Genomic DNA, 15,063 nt, shown 5'->3' on the forward strand with positions numbered 1-15,063 from the left:
CAGTGACTGTGGCCTTCCTCTTTCTCTCTCCCTCCGCCTGTCAGTGACTTTGGCCTTCCTCTCATGTTTTTCCTCTCTCACTCCTCCTGTCAGTGCTTGTGGCCTTCCCCTTCCTCTCTCCCTGCTCCTGTTCTTCATCTTCCTCCTCCTGTCAGTGATTGTGGCTTTCCTCTCTCCCTCCTCCTGTCAGTGACTGTGGCCTTCCTCTTCCCCTCCTCCTGTCAGTGACTGTGGCCTTCCTCTCTCCCTCCGCCTGTCAGTGACTGTGGCCTTCCCCTCTCATGTTTTTCCTCTCTCACTCCTCCTGTCAGTGCTTGTGGCCTTCCCCTTCCACTCTCATTGCTCCTGTTCTTCATCTTCCTCCTCCTGTCAGTGACTGTGGCCTTCCTCTTTCTCTCTCCCTCCGCCTGTCAGTGACTTTGGCCTTCCTCTCATGTTTTTCCTCTCTCACTCCTCCTGTCAGTGCTTGTGGCCTTCCCCTTCCTCTCTCCCTGCTCCTGTTCTTCATCTTCCTCCTCCTGTCAGTGACTGTGGCCTTCCTCTTTCTCTCTCCCTCCGCCTGTCAGTGACTTTGGCCTTCCTCTCATGTTTTTCCTCTCTCACTCCTCCTGTCAGTGCTTGTGGCCTTCCCCTTCCTCTCTCCCTGCTCCTGTTCTTCATCTTCCTCCTCCTGTCAGTGACTGTGGCCTTCCCCTCTCATGTTTTTCCTCTCTCACTCCTCCTGTCAGTGCTTGTGGCCTTCCCCTTCCTCTCTCCCTGCTCCTGTTCTTCATCTCCCTCCGCCTGTCAGTGACTGTGGCCTTCCCCTCTCATGTTTTTCCTCTCTCACTCCTCCTGTCAGTGCTTGTGGCCTTCCCCTTCCTCTCTCCCTGCTCCTGTTCTTCATCTTCCTCCTCCTGTCAGTGACTGTGGCCTTCCTCTTTCTCTCTCCCTCCGCCTGTCAGTGACTTTGGCCTTCCTCTCATGTTTTTCCTCTCTCACTCCTCCTGTCAGTGCTTGTGGCCTTCCCCTTCCTCTCTCCCTGCTCCTGTTCTTCATCTTCCTCCTCCTGTCAGTGATTGTGGCTTTCCTCTCTCCCTCCTCCTGTCAGTGACTGTGGCCTTCCTCTTCCCCTCCTCCTGTCAGTGACTGTGGCCTTCCTCTCTCCCTCCGCCTGTCAGTGACTGTGGCCTTCCCCTCTCATGTTTTTCCTCTCTCACTCCTCCTGTCAGTGCTTGTGGCCTTCCCCTTCCTCTCTCCCTGCTCCTGTTCTTCATCTTCCTCCTCCTGTCAGTGACTGTGGCCTTCCTCTTTCTCTCTCCCTCCGCCTGTCAGTGACTTTGGCCTTCCTCTCATGTTTTTCCTCTCTCACTCCTCCTGTCAGTGCTTGTGGCCTTCCCCTTCCTCTCTCCCTGCTCCTGTTCTTCATCTTCCTCCTCCTGTCAGTGATTGTGGCTTTCCTCTCTCCCTCCTCCTGTCAGTGACTGTGGCCTTCCTCTTCCCCTCCTCCTGTCAGTGACTGTGGCCTTCCTCTCTCCCTCCGCCTGTCAGTGACTGTGGCCTTCCCCTCTCATGTTTTTCCTCTCTCACTCCTCCTGTCAGTGCTTGTGGCCTTCCCCTTCCTCTCTCCCTGCTCCTGTTCTTCATCTTCCTCCTCCTGTCAGTGACTGTGGCCTTCCTCTTTCTCTCTCCCTCCGCCTGTCAGTGACTTTGGCCTTCCTCTCATGTTTTTCCTCTCTCACTCCTCCTGTCAGTGCTTGTGGCCTTCCCCTTCCTCTCTCCCTGCTCCTGTTCTTCATCTTCCTCCTCCTGTCAGTGACTGTGGCCTTCCTCTTTCTCTCTCCCTCCGCCTGTCAGTGACTTTGGCCTTCCTCTCATGTTTTTCCTCTCTCACTCCTCCTGCCAGTGCTTGTGGCCTTCCCCTTCCTCTCTCCCTGCTCCTGTTCTTCATCTTCCTCCTCCTGTCAGTGCTTGTGGCCTTCCCCTTCCTCTCTCCCTGCTCCTGTTCTTCATCTTCCTCCGCCTGTCAGGGACTGTGGCCTTCCCCTCTCATGTTTTTCCTCTCTCACTCCTCCTGTCAGTGCTTGTGGCCTTCCCCTTCCTCTCTCCCTGCTCCTGTTCTTCATCTTCCTCCTCCTGTCAGGGACTGTGGCCTTCCTCTCATGTTTTTCCTCTCTCACTCCTCCTGTCAGTGCTTGTGGCCTTCCCCTTCCTCTCTCCCTGCTCCTGTTCTTCATCTTCCTCCTCCTGTCAGTGACTGTGGCCTTCCTCTTTCTCTCTCCCTCCGCCTGTCAGTGACTTTGGCCTTCCTCTCATGTTTTTCCTCTCTCACTCCTCCTGCCAGTGCTTGTGGCCTTCCCCTTCCTCTCTCCCTGCTCCTGTTCTTCATCTTCCTCCTCCTGTCAGTGCTTGTGGCCTTCCCCTTCCTCTCTCCCTGCTCCTGTTCTTCATCTTCCTCCGCCTGTCAGGGACTGTGGCCTTCCCCTCTCATGTTTTTCCTCTCTCACTCCTCCTGTCAGTGCTTGTGGCCTTCCCCTTCCTCTCTCCCTGCTCCTGTTCTTCATCTTCCTCCTCCTGTCAGGGACTGTGGCCTTCCTCTCATGTTTTTCCTCTCTCACTCCTCCTGTCAGTGCTTGTGGCCTTCCCCTTCCTCTCTCCCTGCTCCTGTTCTTCATCTTCCTCCTCCTGTCAGGGACTGTGGCCTTCCTATTTCCTCATCCTGTCAGTGATTGTGGCTTTCCTCTCTTCCTCCTCCTGTCACACATTGCACCTCATGCAGTCTCCTCTACACAACATTACAATAATCGCGACATTCGCAGCGCAGTGTTGGAGTCCGTGCACACGGCACCTCTGCCATACTCAGTCACGACATCGCCTTCTCTGCATCACAAATACCGGGGTGCCCACCTCGGCCTCGCAGCTCCTCACATCCCCCCTCACCGTCTCCTCCATTACTAACTCACCAATCCGCAGACATGTTTTCCGGCTTTCACTAACAGCACGACAGCCCCTCCCCTCACACAGACACATTCCGGGAATTCCCATTCCACCATCAGCATTCTGGGAGTTGTAGTCCGCTAGGAATCACTCCTGACCAGCGTTCTCACAGGGTAAACTACAAATCCCGACAAAGCTTGCGACTCCAAAAGAATAACCAATCAGGTGCTCGTATTTTTGCCAGTTGATCTGAAGAAGGCGGGGCTAATGCAATGCTAAACTGTACTAAAAAGTCTGGAGGTATAGAGACGCTTGCCATTGGCTCATTGCTTACCACGTGATTATTAGGACCAATGGGCGTGCAGATCACAGTCTATATAATTGGGGCTCAGTGTGCTCTCAGGCCTCTTCGTGTCGTGACTGTGTAGCATGGATTGTAGAGCTGGTAAGATGATGGCTGATGGTGTATTAGCACGTGACTCTTGCTGCTGTAACTGCATTTTCTGCTCCTTTTAACCCCTTCAAAACTGGGTGTTTTTTCCATCCCCATTTAAGAGCTATAACTTATATTTTTCGGCCCCCTCCACAGCCCTATAAGGACTTGCTTTTCTTGCAAGGCGGAATAATACCAGTTCCATTTACCATATTATGTTCTGAGAAATGGGGGAGGGGGGAATTAAATTCCAGCAATGTTTTTTTTTTTACTTGTGTTCGCTAAAAATGACCCAATCGCCTTATTCTTCACGTCAGTGCGATTTATGGGGACACCAAACTTGTGCAGATTTATTTATATATAGATATAGAGATAGATATAGATATATAGATCTATTTAAAAAAAGTTTAGAAAACTTTTTCACAAGTTTGAGACCCCTATTTTTTTTTTTCCCGCCCATGACTGTTCTAAACTGTTGCTTTTTCTGGTCACGGTTTTGGGGGGGTTCTCGCTCTTTATTGCATTTTTCAGGATCGAATCAGAGACTGAAGATAAGATTTTTTTTTTTTTTTTTATTTGGAATATTTTAAAGTTAGTTTTAACTTTATTTAAATTTGTTGAACTTTTGAGAACACAAAACCAAAAGCTTTTTTTTCTTACTGAAAAGTAGGGGTTGACTTGTACATTAAGGACTTTTTTTTTTCTTTTTTTTAAATGTATTCCTTGCATCTGCAATGCCGCAGTATTAATGTATATTGGGGTATTGCTTATCATCTTTGAAGCCTGGGTGTACAAAGATGGCGACTGAGGGTCTTAGCAAACCATTGACCGGCCTGGAAGGGTGGGTCCTATTCTGTGGGTGGAGGGACTAAGGGAACCTGTCTGATGGCGCCATGTTGTACACCCACACCTGATATAATGTCGGGAAGGCGTTAATGCACTTGCACCCCCTGCCCCTTTGATGTCACGTCCGTGCCTCTGGTCATTGGCTTCTTTGTCTAACGCCTTCTTTTTGGCTCCCGCCACGTGCTGCCTCTTCCCGCAGGATAACTGTTCTCGTCTTGCTTTGCAGGTGGAGTTTGCTTGCACAATTATGGCTGCTGTGGGTTCGTCACACGATGACCGGGACCCTCCCTTAGGGGGTAAGTGTGCAGCCTCTTGTCTCCCTCCTTGCCTTGTCGCTGCCTATGATGGACCCTAAATTCTGACACCTCATATGAAACCGTGAAATTGGCTTCCTGATTCTGTTCTTTGGGCTGAGGCGGCTGCGTAGTAATGAATGTGCAGACGTGGGGTCTGGGGGAACCTTGTGTAACCCTTCTCTGTCCCCTATAGGTGAGCTGAGACCCCCAATATGTAGGACAGTCTGTGTGTGGAGGACCCCGCACCACCCATGAGGACAGTGGTAAGTACTATATGGACTTTGGTAACCCCCGATTAAGAGCTTATGGTTTTCTATGGGGTTCAGCGCTCACTCCTTGCTCCTGTGTGTTGAGGAGCAGGCTTGGGGGTGTATCCTGTTTGGATGAGTGGTGGAGGGTGAGAAAATGAAATAATCGGACTATTCCCCCAGACCCCCACATGCACGGTCGGCCCTGTGCTCTCAATAGGGAGAGGGGAGTAAGTCGCTGACAGTTTTGCTGGAGGGTAGATCTGTGCCTGAGAAATCTCAAAATCTGCTTTTGGGTGCAGTCAGGACCCCCCCAATACGCAACAGGTGGTTAATTGACAATCCTCAAATGTGTATGGCCAATTTAATGGGGTTGTCAATGCTTCAGACAGCCCCTTATTGAATACTGTATTCCAGTCGCCTGCCTGTCAGCGCCACATCTCCTTGCCCTTGTGTAACATGCCACGTGAGCGCTGCAGTCAATCAGTGGCTGCTCCTTCCCTCGGACATGTGAAGAATTTGCCTGGTTTTGTTGCGTCCATCAATATTTCACGGACTGCAGGTCTTGGTGTTATTACAGTGCCTATCATTTGGCAATGATTTTAGTGCTAGTTAAATGACTATAAAGTCTAGTATTGGCTGCATTTATGGCCGGGAGGTAATCTCTGAAGATTGTGCGATACGGGTAGATGTTGGACTTTGCTGAAAACCGCTCGTTCGTTGCAAGAAATGATCTTTTGGCTTGCTTTAAAGATCATTCTCGGCAGCACATCGTCCCCCTGTGCTGCCGAGAACAATATTTTAAGAAAGCCAAAAGATCAATTCTTGCAACGAATGAGCGTTTTGCTCCACATCAGATCGGCAGTCTTTTTGGACACCACCATCAATTTAATTCTATGGGGCCATGAAAATGTGAATGTGGCCTATGGGGAACCTTCTTTTTGGCCCTTTTGGGTCGATCACGGTCTACAGCAGAGTTCAGTGACCCATGTATACTGTGCGTAACATGGGAGCCGATAGGTAATGCCAGTGATGCATCGGTTATTGCAAACCAGGAGCCGATGTGTTGCCTCCCTTGGATCGGTCTTGGGTTTTGCTTTCACGGGGGTGGGGGGGGGTGGTCCTGGTGAGGGGATGACTCTGTGGCTGATGGTCTTCTCTTGTGTTACAGGTGGAAGGAAGTGATGAACATGGAAGAACGGAGCAAACCTAGTGCAGGTAATGGAGGAACGGTCTGGGGGCCCAATCCTGGGAGTCTTGTACTTGGAGCCGGTGATGATAAACTTGAAACTTTCTGACACCTCTTCTGAGCAACTCTGTGCGGATTTCTTATATCTGAGGCTCTTATGCTTCCTATTAAGAGTGTGGTGTGATTCTGTAAGAAAGCGATTCTATGTGTGGTCATTAATGTCCCTTCTGGCTGATTCCTATATACAGACTAGAGGTGATCTAAATGTCATACTAAGGCGTCCATACACATTATATAGCAGTCAGTCGCTCACTCTGCTGACCAGTTTCCCCCATACATGTAAACGCTGGGCCGAGTGCCCCTTATGGTCTCTGGGAGCCTCTAAGTCTTCTGGCAGCTGCTTATCTCCTAAGAGAAAAAGATCTGTAATTTAGCAGGACGAATCTTTCTCTCCCTAAAATCTGTCGGGTGGTCCCAATATCATTACCAGACCCCCGTACTCATTACTGTCAGCCAATCCTGTCTGGGGCCGTAAGATTCCAGCATGTTAATCTGATCGGTCTTATGCGTCATGATGGATGAAAGCCACCCTAATATCAAAGGGGGATCAGATGGGATCTTTTTTTTTTTTGCCCAGAAATGGCTGGTCTGTGGTTGGGTATGAGCTGCAAAACCAATTGCAGCCATTAACCGTGAGTGCTACTGAACTGGTCAGACATTAAAAACTGCAAAAGGCCTTTAAATGAGTTCTGCGTTATAATGATGTACTGCCTATGGAAAAAAAAAAAAAATCAGAATTTGCTATAGGAAAGTATAGCCCAACACCCTAAGGCAGAGCTGTGCAAAGTGCGGCCCAAGGGCTATATCCGGCCTTCAGGCTATTCCGGCCCATGGACCGAGACAAAAGGGCTGAAAAGTGGCCCACGGGCCGCACCATGTCCTCTCCTGTCCACCGCCCGCTGTCACCGCTATGTATGAATATAGGGGGCTATGTGGGGGCTCATATTGTATATAGAGGGGCTATGTGAGGGCTTATAATGTATATAGGGGGCTATATGGGGACTCCTATTGTGTATATAGGAGACTGAGGGCTCATATTGCATATAGAAGGCTATGGGAGGACTCGTACTATATTAAGGAGGCTGTGGGGTCATACTGTATATGGGGGTTATATGTGGTCTTGCACTGTTTAGAGGCTACTTGGGGTCTCATACAGTATATAGGGGGTTATGTAGGGGGCTGGTTTTGTGCTCATACTGTGTACATGGGGGGTGTATGTCGGCATACTTGGCTCTGATCAATATTTAGGGATAATATAAAACAATTATAATGTTAATATTCATATTGAGCAGAATTCATGTCAACCTATTGGTTCATCCTCCACAACAGTCAGTCTCTCATGTGGCCCCCTCTGGAAAATTAATTGCCCACCCCTGCCCTAAAGTATAGATTGGATTAATAGGTGTTATCCAGCATTGCCAGCAGATTGCTGGGTGTTTTCTGCATGTACCTGGCAAGAAGTGATCAACCCCATGTCAGCAGCTCTTCTGTTCCAGTTGAGGGGCTTCTATCCCCTTTAAGGCTACATCCCCTTAGATGGCGTAGTGTGGATCTCTGGCAGTGGAGGCACCGCAGTGATATCCCGCTGCAAATATCAATGTAATGGGATTCATGTTCTATCTGTGCAAACCCGACTAATAAATGAGGCCTTACAGGAAAGGTTAATCTCTATGCAGGTGACCAGGTAGTATAATATTTGTGACCGATCCCTTTAAGCAGAGCAGGACGGCACTTAATATTAGATTTATGACCGCTCTTTTCTTCTTACAGGTGCTCTGATCACGGCAGACGAGGAGCGCGATGTTGTGGCAGGTAATGAGCCATCGATCCTTGCCGCTTTCTGTCCCTTGTGCCGCTGTAGTTGAAGCCACTGATGATAAACTCTAAACTTTCTGACACCTCTTCTGAGCTCTCCAGTGCGGACCACTTCTATCTGAGGCTTCCTGGTCCCCTATACTGAGCGCCGTACACCCCGGGGGGGAATCTCGCTGCAGCTTCAGACCTTGGATATTGATTGGTTTTTACTTTTTCTTCTCAGGGAGAAGCTGGGATAGAAGATTCCCATCTGAAGCCATTAATCATAATGTGAGCCTGGTACAGTGTCCTGTCCAGAGGTGACTGCTGTTTAATGGCTGGAATAAAACGTAGCAACTTCAAGCTCGACTTTTTTATTTTTCAAGTATTACAAAAATCATACAGTGAACATTTAATATAGTCAAAAAAAAATCAGGAGCACGACAGGGGTACGGCGTGATTTTAAGGAGTTGAGCTAAGCAAAAAGTTGTAGGACCCTAGACATGAACCCTTTAAACCACCACCCTGACTCATTCTGGTTAGTAGGCCTGGTGTGATGTTGGCATTGTATGATGTCATGTAAGGCCTAGCAATCACAGAAGGCCTTGTGGGTGCTGTTGGATAAATTTGCAGGGCTCTGGTCTAGTGATCATGGACTACCAAGCCAGGATCCTGAAAAAAAAGTTGCCCAATTTTTTTTTTTTTTTTAAAGAGTCCTTTTGACTTTAACTGTGGACTATATTGTAGAGAAATGCAAGTACATGTGGATGCATAAGGTGTTTTTGGAGATTTTATTTTTTTGCAACTCAACTGCATTCACTTGCATGTAGCAGTGCGATGTATCATGGCTGAAAGATACTGCAGCCCCAGCTAAATACATGACCTGTGCAGTAAAAGAAGTGCTGCTCCTTCCATGCTGCTGCCAGTCATTATGAATACACTGATCACAGCTGGGATATGACGCTTTATGCAGGTTTGGCCGGTGTTGTGCACAATGCTCTACAAAGACCCCCCCTGTCTGCAGCAGCTCGTACCTACCAATGTGCAGTTTAATTACTGATTTCTCTGCTGTGTATCCCCCCTGAGTAATACCTCGAGGGCAGGTCGCTTTTTGTAACTTGGTGCTGTACCACATACAGCGCTATCTACACTGCAGCCCTTTTGACAAATAATTATCAGTAATGACATTCATGCAGATTAAACATGGCTGCTGGTACACGTCACCGAAGCATGGTGGACTCGCACAGGACCCCTGATAAATATATAAAATGCTCAAAGCTCTGCTTTTCTCTGGACATTAAAAGCTGCAAATGTACAGATCAAAAGGACAGCTAAACCGTCTGTGGACGAGGGCGAGATGTGCTAGGAGCGGACTGATCCCTGATTATCATGTCAGTGCAGTGAGGCGGACCCCCATACTGTAGATTACATTCATTAGGAGTTCCTCAGGTCTTTGCGGACACCTCCGATAGTCATGCACGGATGCATGCTGAACTAACAATTTATAGGCTCCCCTTACACTGGGGTACAGATGGCGGTCAGCATCGGCCGCAGGGTCAGGTCTCAGGATTTAGGTGTCCTTTTGTATAACACATCAGTTTTGCTACCCTCACAGATAAAAACACAGACATGCACAGACAGAGAATACTCGTCCACAGTGATGAAGGGGGGGGGGGGGGGGGGCTGCGCTGCAGGAACTCAGGCACCCCCTGGTGGAGACTGCAAACGTTCTCATCAGTCTTTATACAGGTAACCAATACGAGGGTTGGACCCCAATTGGTGGAGAAATCAGGATTTACAGCATCCCGAACCCTTTACTTCCTTCTTGACGTAGTCGTGGAGTTTAAACTTGGGCTCGTTGGGAAGCTTCATGGACCGGTGCTTTAGTTCCCTGAAAAATAAAAATAATTAAGGCCCAGTTTGTGTATTCATCAGTCCCCTCCAAAACTGTTTCTTCTAGCCATTGGGCACAATCCAGGATTTAGTCTGTTCCTCCACTGGGGTGTACATGGCTGTAATACTACAACTGCAGCAATATATAGGGACCACCCGCACCTTCATGCTTCCCAAGAGATATTTATTTTTTATTAGTTTCCTCCTAAATATCTTCCTACATGGAAGCCCTCTAGTGATCAGCTTTATTGCATGCACCCATTGAAATTAAAGGACCAGTGTGAAATACCAGAGGCTGGACTCCATGATTGGGACCCAGAGAGGAGACCCCATTGTAAGACCCAGATTGCTGTAATACGGCTTTTTTCCGCATCTGTATTAAGACCACAACGGCATCAGATTCGCTCTTTAAGGCTCATGCACATAAATGATTTTCTCGTATATTCTATGGGGTCATGCACAGGTCTGATTTTTCAGAGTGGTTTTTGGAAAAAAATCAGATGTCTGATTCAAGGGGTTGGATCAAAATTTGCAATGCTATGGGTCCATGAAAAAAATCAGACCAAACTTGGATGACATCTGAGTGCACTCGAGTTTTCACGAGCTAATAGAAACGAGAAGGTGGAAAAACTTTATTTTTTCCTCGCTTTCCACGTACAAGAAAAAGCGATGCTACTCAGATCAGAATAATGGGTCTGTTTTTCACCTATGGAGTAATTGGTGGTGTGAACCTACCCTTAGACTGGTTTCACATGTCTGTTTCCGGTACCAGAGATATCAGTGTGCCGCACCAGGATCACATGTATCGGCGCTTGGTAATTAGTGTACAGTTAGCACTGTTCCCAAGTGCTGTGTGCTGAACGCTGCCCTCATCATAGTCCGCTGCTGGCACTGTGAGCAGCACCAGCAGGGACAATGAGTAGTAGTGTCTTCTCCCGCAGTGTCCACCTGCAAAAATAAGAAATAAAAAAAATCCATATACTCACCTGTCCCAAGTGTCACCCACTGTAATCCATGCGACCGATCAGCAGAGGAGAATGAGCCGATGCAGCGAGTGGTCCCGGAGCGGTGCTTAGTGAGTGACAGGATACCCCTCCTGAGCGCAGCTCTGGGGCCGCTCGCTGCAGCGGCTCATTCTCGCTAGGTCCGCTGCTGATCGGTTGCATGGATTACTATGGGGGATACTTGGGACAGATGCGTGTAAGGATTTTTTTTTTTTTTTTTACAGGTGGACACTGCGGGAGCAGACACTACTCCCCTCATTGTCCCAGCTGGTGCTGATCGCAGTGCCGGCAGGAAACCATGATGAGTACAGCACTAACTGTACCGCTGATTCCCAAGCACAGGTACGTGTCACACTGATTACATCAGTTTGTGGTACGTTTTTACACGGACCCATTGACTTGAATGGGTCTGTGATCTCCGCTATCGTCCACAAATGGTCATGTCTCCGTATGGAGCATGTGCACAAACCCATTCATTTGAGTGGGTCTGTGTGTCAGTGTCTCCGGTACATGTGGAAACTGTCACCAGACGAACATGTGAAAGAGCCCATAGTCTGAGACTTGTGGCCATAACACGGATGCTAACATGTGCACGCAACTTACTTTGCAATTGCTGTAAACGCCAACTCCACATTCAGTCCGCTCTTGGCACTGGTCTCCATGAATGGCACCCCGTATTCCTGCAAGGCACCAAACAAAACATTCACAGGATAAACTACAGGATAATCCGGCCCTATAGAACGACATGGAATTAAGTTATTGGCAATTATAAATGCTGCCACTAGGGGACAGTGTTGATCCATTAGTAAAAGGAAAAATAATGCCGCCATTGCCAATTGCTTGGGCGTCACCTAAAATCCAGATATCGCCTGCAAAAGTCATTGATCTCTATGAAATCATTTCTTTCTTTCGTCTGAGTCTCTGGGAAAGTTGGATGACAATAATTAAGACTGCTATGATGGTACTGGGGTCACCCAGATCCCCCTGAGCCGAAAAACTGCGGTATTATGGACACGGCAGAAATGACATTGCTTGTCCCACATCTCACCTTTGCCAGCCGCTCGCCGTCTTCGATCTTGACCACGCGTTCATGAGTGGAGTCCACCTGTAAGAAGAGCATCGGGGGTCACTACGGGATCGGGGGGTCATATACCGGACCCTGCCGCCATGCATTATGCCCGGCCTTCTGTGAGGAGCGTGAACGCATGATTTACGCATTGCCAGCTTTCAAGTAAATGCTGAATATTTACCAGGAGCTAAAGTCTTTTCCAGCAAGAGGAGGCGGATGGGGAGCAATTACAGCGAATCTGCTCTACTTTTCGCTAATAATATCCCCCATCAAGTTGTGAAACCATCCCTTTTTTTTTAGCTCTTGTGACGTCAAAATCCCCTTTTGCGTCTACAGCACCTACTCAGACCTATATGTCTCCATGGTAACAGACTACAAACGGTGTAGTCAGATCCTGCAGTGATGTGTTACTCCTCCCTGCACAAGGTTTTCTTCTATTCTGTTTCCATGCAGACACATAGGTCTTGCATAGGAGCTGTTCACAATTATGTTTGCTTTTATCTCTGCACAAAAAAAAAAAAATGTATTGATTCAATCAGTATAAGCATAAAATTCTGTTTCATTTCTTGTTATATCTTTTATAGAGCGACTGGAGCTCTGGTTTTCTTATACAGAGCGCCAAATCCCCTGCACAGACTTAAAACAGAAAATTCTGTCTGCCTGAAGCTGCCACTAGAGGGAGCTCTCTGCATACGGATTATACACTGAGCTCTATGGTAAATCCTTCTGCACAGAGCTCCCCCTAGTGGTATCATTTTATCATTTAATTCCCGTTTACATCAATTTGACCATTATAAACGTTAAAAAAATTAGAATGTCGGAACTAAAAAATAAAATAACTATATATGGCCTCACCTTATTTCCAAGAAGCATAATGACCACATCTTTCTGTGCATATTCATGAATCTCTGTCAGCCAGGCCTGGAAATATAAGAAATTAGTCATTAATAACAATCAATTACTTATATTAAACCGTTCACCTATAAAGGGGTCTTCACCTTTAATTATGGTTAATTTGGCAATAAGAAAATAAGCAGACAACTCCCGCCAAACCGCGTATCCCCTTCAATGCTCTCAGTTTACTGACAAGCTGGTTGCTAGGGATGTGCCGCCTGACGACCACACTGAGAAGCTTGCGGTTGCTAGGTAGTGTCCCCTTAGCAACCAGGTTGACTCAAATGACGGTCTAACGCAGGGTTCCCCAACTCCAGTCCTCAAGGCCCATCAACAGATCATGTTTTCAGGATTTCCTTAGTATTACACAGGTGATAATTCCATCATCAGCACAGGCAATAGTTACATCACCTGTGCAATACTAAGGAAATCCTGAAAACATGACCTGTTGGTGGGCCTTGAGGACTGGAGTTGGGGAACACTGGTCTAACGGATCCATCACACGTGGTGAAGGGAAGAATAGCCTGCATGTTGTGCCATCCTTCCCGTCACAGAATCCATGGAGGCGCCTCCGGCCTAATAATGGCGGCTGTAATCACCCAGCTTTCCCCCAAATAGATGAATAACAAACGGCAGAAGATGACTCCGGATCTGTAACGCATTACATTAGCGGGTAACGTTACTTCAAGGAAACGTCGTCTACAGCGAGGATCACACATACGTTATCTGAGGCGCTGATATATTCCATCACACCCTAATAGTGAAATGGTGGCCATGTACGAGAAAACAGGCGGCAGCAAACAATCAGCAAGTGTTAAATTCTGAGGTAAAGTACATGGAGAAAAGCATCATCAGGACATACATCTGAATCAATCATTTACAGTGGATATCATGCCGCCCCTCGCCCCCCAGTGTATAACCTCCGACCCCTCGCCCCAACCAGCGTATAACGTCCGGACCCTCGCCCCAACCAGCGTATAACCTCCGACCCCAACCAGCGTATAACCTCCAGCCCCAACCAGCGTATAACCTCCGACCCCTCGCCCCAACCAGCGTATAACCTCCGGCCCCAACCAGCGTATAACCTCCGGCCCCTCGCCCCAACAAGCGTATAACCTCCGACCCCTCGCCCCAACAAGCGTATAACCTCCGGCCCCAACCAGCGTATAACCTCCGACCCCTCGCCCCAACAAGCATATAACCTCCGGCCCCAACCAGCGTATAACCTTCGGCCCCTCGCCCCAACAAGCGTATAACCTCCGGCCCCTCGCTCCAACCAACGTATAACCTCCGGCCCCTCGCTCCAACCAACGTATAACCTCCGGCCCCTCACCCCAACCAGTGTATAACCTCCGACCCCTCACCCCAACCACCGTATAACGTCCGGACCCTCGCCCCAACCAGAGTATAACCTCCGACCCCTTGCCCCAACCAGCGTATAATGTCCGGACCCTCGCCCCAAACAGCGTATAACCTCCGGCCCCTCGCTCCAACCAGCGTATAACCTACGGCCCCTCGCCCCAACCAGAGTATAACCTCCGACCCCTCGCCCCAACCAGCGTATAACGTCCGGACCCTCGCCCCAACCAGCGTATAACCTCCGGCCCCTCGCTCCAACCAGCGTATAACCTCCGGCCCCTCGCCCCAACCAGCGCATAACCTCCGGCCCCTCGCCCCAACCAGCGCATAACCTCCGGCCCCTCGCCCCAACCAGCGCATAACCTCCGGCCCCTCGCCCCAACCAGCGCATAACCTCCAGCCCCTCGCCCCAACCAGCGTATAACCTCCGGCCCCTCGCCCCAACCAGCGTATAACCACCGGCCCCTCGCCCCAACTAGCGTATAACCTCCGGCCCCTCGTCCCAACCAGCGTATAACCTCCGGCCCCTCGTCCCAACCAGGGTATAACCTCCGGCCCCTCGCCCCAACCAGCGTATAACCTCCGGCCCCTCGTCCCAAATAGCGTATAACCTCCGGCCCCTCGCCCCAACCAGCGTATAACCTCCGGCCCCTTGCCCCAACCAGCGTATAACCTCTGGCCCCTCGCCCCAACCAGCGTATAATCTCTGGCCCATCTGTATAATATCCGGCTCCTTACTCCCGGTGTATACCATCCGGCTCCTGCCCCCCAGTGAATAACCTCTGGCCCCATTGCCACCGTTGTATAACCTCTAGCCCCTCGCCCCTGGTGTATAACATCCAGCCCCTCTCCCCCCGGTGAATAACCTCCGGCCCCCCGCCATGCCGTTTCCCTTTACTAAGATGTGACAGAACGGCCGGCGGTACAGAGATCACTGATACCAGCGCGGTCCTGTAATAGGAGCCACCGGGGTAACAAGTCCACTCAGGCCATTTCCTCCTATCTCTTCCCCCATCACCTGTGAGTGATATTATCGAGAAATGGATGGTACCGCAGCAACTC

The 15,063-nt window shown here is 49.2% G+C and overlaps 2 protein-coding genes, 1 long non-coding RNA gene and 1 other non-coding gene across 8 annotated transcripts in view; 2 read left to right on the plus strand and 2 right to left on the minus strand.

Annotated features, from left to right (window-relative positions):
- The window catches only part of TRAF7 (TNF receptor associated factor 7), a 31,761-nt gene extending 28,701 nt beyond the window's left edge, over positions 1–3,060 (minus strand). For 2 of the 3 annotated variants that reach the window (XM_073648374.1, XM_073648371.1), the window contains exon 1: positions 2,943–3,060. The gene's annotated coding sequence lies outside the window, so the exon portion shown is untranslated. The remainder of the gene's footprint in view (positions 1–2,942) is intronic. The other variant, XM_073648375.1, reaches the window with a different exon arrangement.
- Positions 3,061–3,277: 217 nt separating this feature from the next.
- On the plus strand, positions 3,278–8,145 carry LOC141162349 (uncharacterized). The gene is made up of 6 exons (XR_012250762.1): positions 3,278–3,361; positions 4,422–4,491; positions 4,685–4,754; positions 5,911–5,957; positions 7,759–7,800; positions 8,027–8,145. It is a non-coding gene; the product is annotated as an uncharacterized lncRNA (long non-coding RNA).
- Positions 6,007–6,083, plus strand: LOC141162737 (small nucleolar RNA SNORD60). Its single transcript, XR_012250804.1, has one exon. It is a non-coding gene; the product is annotated as a small nucleolar RNA SNORD60 (small nucleolar RNA).
- Positions 8,141–15,063, minus strand: part of RAB26 (RAB26, member RAS oncogene family) — a 247,924-nt gene continuing 241,001 nt past the window's right edge. For all 3 annotated transcript variants that reach the window (XM_073648381.1, XM_073648380.1, XM_073648382.1), the window contains exons 6-9: positions 12,604–12,669; positions 11,728–11,784; positions 11,283–11,359; positions 8,141–9,673 (exon numbers count right to left, since the gene is read on the minus strand). In XM_073648381.1, the coding sequence (XP_073504482.1) occupies positions 9,571–9,673; positions 11,283–11,359; positions 11,728–11,784; positions 12,604–12,669 (303 nt within the window). In that variant the 3' untranslated portion in view covers positions 8,141–9,570. The remainder of the gene's footprint in view (positions 9,674–11,282; positions 11,360–11,727; positions 11,785–12,603; positions 12,670–15,063) is intronic.

This window comes from Phyllobates terribilis, unplaced genomic scaffold, assembly GCF_046119375.1.
Source record: "Phyllobates terribilis strain yellow unplaced genomic scaffold, ASM4611937v1 Scaffold_9__5_contigs__length_417890890, whole genome shotgun sequence".
Taxonomy (NCBI): domain Eukaryota; kingdom Metazoa; phylum Chordata; class Amphibia; order Anura; family Dendrobatidae; genus Phyllobates; species Phyllobates terribilis.